This window comes from Fusarium coffeatum (assembly GCF_003316985.1).
Source record: "Fusarium coffeatum strain FIESC_28 chromosome Unknown BRIP53273_contig_34, whole genome shotgun sequence".
NCBI lineage: Eukaryota > Fungi > Ascomycota > Sordariomycetes > Hypocreales > Nectriaceae > Fusarium > Fusarium coffeatum.
Window position 1 is genome coordinate 252,632 of NW_022157831.1, and position 6,441 is coordinate 259,072.

The 6,441-nt window shown below is 49.3% G+C and overlaps 1 protein-coding gene across 1 annotated transcript; it reads left to right on the plus strand.

Moving 5' to 3' along the window:
* Positions 1-5,143: 5,143 nt before the first annotated feature.
* FIESC28_01384 (uncharacterized protein) lies at positions 5,144-6,155 on the plus strand (the record flags this gene model as incomplete). The annotated part of the gene is made up of 2 exons (XM_031155535.1): positions 5,144-5,567; positions 5,674-6,155. 2 exons carry the CDS (start codon positions 5,144-5,146, stop codon positions 6,153-6,155), a joined length of 906 nt encoding a protein of 301 aa, XP_031020482.1.
* Positions 6,156-6,441: the final 286 nt, after the last annotated feature.

The window sequence follows — 6,441 nt, forward strand, 5'->3', positions numbered from 1 at the left end:
GGTTCCTTGAGCGGTTCATTGCGTACTGTACTAATTACCTGGCGTAACATTAGTCGATATATTTCCTTTTTTCTTCTTTCATGATGTCGCTTTCAATGGGCGAGGTATGGACTGTAACGCGAACTGATGGTTCACGCTGATGTGGGAAAGGTTTGCAGGCCTCGATCCCATACACCAACTCGGGTCTGACTTACAAGCAGTTTTAGTTATGCCATGCTGTGTCGTTCATGATGACATGGCATTGCATTTGACCAGTCCACCAAAAGCGGAATAAACCAGGGCCATGAATCCGCATAAGACAAGACAGCACTCACTTGCATTGTCTCGCCCGGTGGTGGGTGAGTGAGACCCAAAAAGAGACGTTGGAAGCCAAGGTAGGTAGGGCAGGGCTGCAGAATGGCAATAACAGAGTTTGTCTAAACTCACCCCCCTAGAGGCGTCGATGCGGCATCTATCACTTGAGCGATTTGAGCTCCGTCCCATGTTGATCGTGGTGGTCATATTTAGGATTGACATTCTGAAGGATCAAAGCAAGGTGGAACGGACCATATTGACGTAGTTTAGTCCACACGAGAAGAGAAAACATGGAGCGAGGCTACAAGACATGGAGAGAAGCAACCGTTGGATCAACATAAGGCAGATCCTATAAGGCAAGAAAGGGTAGGTGCCATCCATGAGGTATTCTGCCTGCCTGCCTGCTTGGAGGTCGGCAGGCAGGTAACAGGCAAGAGCAATCGGGACCCAGGTCACAGCCAGTCAGTCAATCAAACGGAAGGAACAGAATTGAAATCAACAGGCAGGCGACACCTAAAAGTGCCGCGATTCAAATTCCAAAATCCAACATCATCAACTCATCCATGTCCAATACATTTTTCTGGTTATCGTGACCTACACTCCAGAATCAAACAAACAACTAATCCTTTGTTGACACCCCAGTTAACCTTCTTTGACTTTTTTCATTCAAACTTCCACACAATACGCGCCACGACACGCAATGCGGAAGGGCGGAAGGCCCCTGGCTTACCCGTTACTGTTCATTCTAACGATGAATACTGCTAGCCCTCAATTGCTGGCATCGCCAAGACCGGCTACCATTACACGTACTGTACATATGAGTTCCGCTCTTCGACAATAACTATATTCATAGCTTTACTTTGGATTTTCGCTCATAAAGACTGACAGTTGATCCGTCTGCGCAGTCCGAAACACTTCTCTGGCAGCAGTCAATGGGAAAGCACGTGTGCAGATATTGATGCATGGCTGTTTGCTATTCTCTGCTTCTCGATCTCACTTTTCGCGCGAAACCCCTGGAGCGGTGATATACGGTACCTTGACCGAGGGGCGTGGGTGCATAGAACGACAGCAGTTTTACGGGTCACGGTGAATTACAAGACCAGGGTCCTCTACCGGGGAAGGGACCCTGGTCATGGTAAAGAGCTGCAAGGCCCACTCACGGACAGATGCAGCCATCCATGACAGTTGTCTCTACTGTGGAGACCAATCTGCATTGCGTCGATGCTAGAACTCTTACTGGTAAAGACGTCTGTACCGGGGCAGTGGTTGGAAGCTAGCAAGCTTTCACACGATCAAACGCAACATTACGTACCTGTCGATAATGTCACGCGCAAGACATACGGACCAGATCCTGTCGCACTACTATGTATCTGGTTGGGGAACGCAAGCTATTGCTACCCGTCATTCATAGCTTGCTCTATACCAGCACTGCCGCGGCAAACAGACTTGTGGACCGAACAAATGCTAAACAAACTGCTACCTTGCTAGCTTGCCTAATGGCCATAGAGTCATGCCCAAAGACGAACCTCGTTGACATCCTCTCCGACATGCTGAGACGATAGAACAACAAGGCTATAAGCAAACGATCAAAATATCGACATATCGGTTTCTAATCTTAGATTGGCAATATGGCGTCTATCTGAGAGTGCAGGGGTGATGTGACAGTGCTGTGACTGTCAATGGACAGTTCATCACAGGTTTCACAGGAAATGAACCCACGATAAAAGCGAAATGAAGTGGACCAAAGCCGCCAATATCTTCAACGGCGGGTGGCTTGAACCGTTATCACATCACGCCGTGCCGCAATTGTCTTGCCTATTCGCCCACAACGACGCCGAGCACCACGGGTCGGGGCGTTTTTAGCATTCGATCATTTCGATAGACGCCAGATTTTCCAATGGAATGAAGGTTTCAGTTGACTTCTTCTAAGCAAGCCAATATTGGTCTTCTATCGGAACCATCTCGTTGCCCGACCTCTATTATTGGCCCTAGGACCACATGCTCAGGCACGCAATCCCTAATGCAACCATGATACCGATGGCGGCAGGGAATTGGGATTTTGCCATGTCTCATCCGAGATCTTCTTAATCTTAAAAACCGGCACAGATAATCAAACATGGAGAGCATAAGAAATGAATCTATGAGGTGGCGGTCTCGGCAGTGCGGGGGTCATGATAATCGACGAAATCCTTCCATGTCATCGGAGGGTTGAATAATCGATACCGATGTTGGAAAGAAAGCGCAGCAATCATAAAGTTGGCATCCCTGTCGTTTGTGCTGTCAACGAGAGGATCACCATTTGCTTGCAGGCTACCCTACGGAATTTAGAGGGAAAGTTCGAGCCGTAAGGCTAAAACAAGTTGCCTTGATGTTGCTAGGGTCACGTCCCATCGGTGACTCTTTTCTTTTTCATTTTTTACTTCTCCCTCAACGGGAAAGGCCTCCTAATCTCCCAGTCTGTATAAGTAGAAATATCTTATTATATCCATCCACATCCTTTGCCCGGCCCGGCCCTAGTGGTGAACCCTTATTGGTTTTCGCTGTGAGGCCTGCGCTATTTGCCTTGACCTCCGCTCCTCTTCCAAAGTTAATATCGCGGGTTTGACAAGGTCCATAATATGTTAGCCGCCGTTGACGGGTATATCGCTGTGGAAGAAGCTCACTGATTTCGACTTCATTTCCACCATGTTATCGCGCCACCACAATTAACGATACTACAACCCCAGTGTAAACGTGGCCTTGCATATCTATCGAGGCTTCTGTCACTTGTATGGACAAGGGTTCATAATAGGGAGCCTCCAAGTGCTGTCTTTCGAAGTTCGGTTCAGCTTCGACAGTCGGCCCCGGTCTAGTAGTGACGATCATGGGTCTTGAAGACTCCCGTGACCATGAGCGGTCAGGGAAAGCGGCCAAGGGTTTAAGCCAGATAAAAGACGACCAGCTAATCAGCGGGCATCTGTAACTATGGCATGCATTGCGTCCTGCAACTAATTTACCCTGCCATGTTTCTCTGTGTAGTGGCCCGGGATGTGCTGGCAGCGTGGTATTTCTTGGAGCGTTTAGCCCACAGTTTCAATTAGTCAGTCACGGAGCCGAAGCCTGGTCACTCTAGACCCTTCACGGAGAAAGTGCAGCTTGGGCCTGGTTCATGCAGGAGCCCATTTCTGCATCTACAGTACACGTACATACAGCATGCAGCAGCACAGCACTGATGCATCGATGCAACCACCCACCAACGGCTGGCATGGGCGCCTCGGAACTAGTGGATGCAGCAACGGCGTTGGTAGGCATCTGTCACCCAACGGTACCGCCTCCGCTTCACCCTTTTCAGATAGCGCAGCGTCGTTGCTGCCACAAGGTAGGGCGGTGTGAGTGAGAGTGTGTGCCTTTGCATACATTTTTACCGGTCAAGAGATGTGTGGGAACTGCGGGTTGAGCTGTCTTGATGCGTTGTCCTCCAACGCTCCAGCTCACCACCATAGAGGTGGTGTTGCTGCCCAATGACAACCCAACACTCTGTGGCTAAGGAACAATTCGAGCAGCTCACCACCGGACGTGATACTACTGAGTCGAGAGATTTTTGCAGTCATTCTCTAGATACGAGCAATCTATGAAGAATTGCTCTGTTGGCCTCTCCCTCCCGCTAGACGACGTGTAGAGGGTCGAAAGCACAGATGCAGGACTGACAATGAGCTCGTTGGAAGACAGCATTCGTCTTTTCAAATCGCGGTCCACTTGAGGATCTGATAAAGCTGGGAAACACTTGATGTGATATGTGGATGAGTCTCGGTATTCATACTGAGTAAGGTTCGAGATTGAGCAACCCCAAGAAGAAAAAAACGTGGGGGCCGACCAGAAAGATATTGCCCCACGCATTGAGGTTACAGCGCCACTTACAAGCAGTGGTTCATATTGCGATGGCCTTGCGGTAACTCATTATACAAGATCCCTACCCCGAAGGTCTTTGATGATCTCTGAGCGCGGCAGTGTCACCCGTGTTAGATGCTGGACACAAACTGGCGTCTAAATGCACAAACCATGCGTACTGCAGCCGTCATTTAGACCTAGACCCAACGTACACTGCCGCAAGCGCGCAAAGAGATTGCGCACAAGGCATCCGAGTGCTGTCCATCCAATTACGGCTGCTGCGCTACCAACTTAGTAGGACCCGACAGTTTGGGTCGCGGCTTCACAAGGCAAGATCGACTGTTACAGCGTGCGTGTTGGTCAGAGAGCGAAGCGCCACAGCAAGCCAATTTGATGGCCGGACTACTTACCACCTGAAAGGCTGAGACGATATGATATCGTCGAAGCGCAACGCTATTCAGTTAAGACATTCTCCTACATCGCTGTTACACAAAATATCATGCAACAAAAGCACAAGAACAGAAGATGTTAAGTTATTCCGTGCCGCCCAGATCAGGCTATATTGCTGTATGAAGTATCCGGCTTAGAGGCCCGACAGTCCTGGAGTCGGGTTGGAGCGTACCTATGAACACCTCCGGCCCGAACCGGCCTGTTTGGCCTCCAGTTAATTTAGCCAGTACTGATACTGAAGTTATTTATCGCAAGCTTTATTTACTTTCCCTGATTTAGAAGTATTCATATTCTTCCTCCTTTGTCCAAATTCAGCTGAGAACTGCCCTGGTCACTCGTTTTAAGCTCCCCACTCTCAACCTCATTCTGTCTTGACCCGCCTATTTCCCCTCATACATCATAGAGTATCATACATATTAACCTCGACCCCGCTATCCAGAAGGTGTTGCGCCATAGCTATATCTGCTCTTGCGGAAACAACATATCTTTGTGTCACCACGTAACGCCAATATCATAACCGAATACAACCACAATGGGCGCCGATATTCAGCAATGGACGATAGAGAAGCCCTGGCTTGAGACGCACTGTCTACTGGGTGAAGGACCTTTCTATGAGGAGTCTACTGGCACCCTGCGCTTTGTGGATATCCGCAACAAGCGATTGCATTATGTCAAGGTCGCCGAAGGCCCGTCATCTCTCAAAACCACCCAGTTGGATGTATGCCCGACTGTTACGGCCAATATTGCTGGTGTCGATCCACAGGAACGAATTGCTCTTGGCATCAAGTACGGACTGGCGATCCTCGATGTCAAGAAGGAGACATATGAGCTCATTCAACCATTCGAGGAGCCGGCAAATGAGCGCATGCGCAGCAATGATGGCGGCGTGGACCCTCTCGGCCGATTCTGGATTGGAACCATGACAGACTTTGGTCTTGGACCCTTTAAACCTGAAGGTACGCTTCGCTACACAGTTGCCCTTGTCGATAAGCTATTTCGGAATGATCTTCTAATACCCCGATACACAATACACATCTACACTTTCTAACATGGATACTTTAGGAGCGGTCTATCTCATGGATGCTAAGTCGCGAGAGGTCAAGCTACCAAACATGACGATCCCCAACACGCCAGGTTGGTCTCCTGATGGGAAAACTCTATACGTCACACACTCGAGCGCCGGGGAAGTCTTTGCTTTCGACTTTGATACTAAGTCGGGAGAGATTTCCAACAAGCGCGTCTTCTATACTCATAATGGCTCAGGTGCGCCTGACGGTTTCCGTGTAGATGTGGACGGCTTCATTTGGCATGCTGTATACGGAGAAGGACGCGTAATTCGGATCGACCCGAAGACGGCCGAAATTGTAGGCGAGGTCAAAGTACCGACCAAGAACACGACATGTGTACAGTTCGTCGGCACTGAGCTCGTCATCACGACGGCTGAGGACGACGAGGGCGAGGGAACCAGCCGTGAGTATGGTGGGCATGTGTTCAAGGTGGACGTTGGTATCCGAGGCCTGGACCTCTATGAGTTCAAGCTATAGATTTTGGTTGGAGCTTGTGGCTGTAGAACGGACCTCGACTCATTTAGTCAGACTCGACTATGCGCGCTGAGCACAGACCTTGGCAGAGTTGAAGTTTGTCATTGTCATTGAGTCCTGGACAAGATTTACCCAATCAAGTTGATTATCGTCGTTGTCAATTTCTCTTACTCTTGCTCTTGTTCTCTTTTTCATTCTTTGTCTTTGAATGGATCTAAACCCGAAACCCTGGAGCGGACCTCGGCCCCGTCGGCTGGGTCGTTCCATTGATACCTACCTCTCTATACCT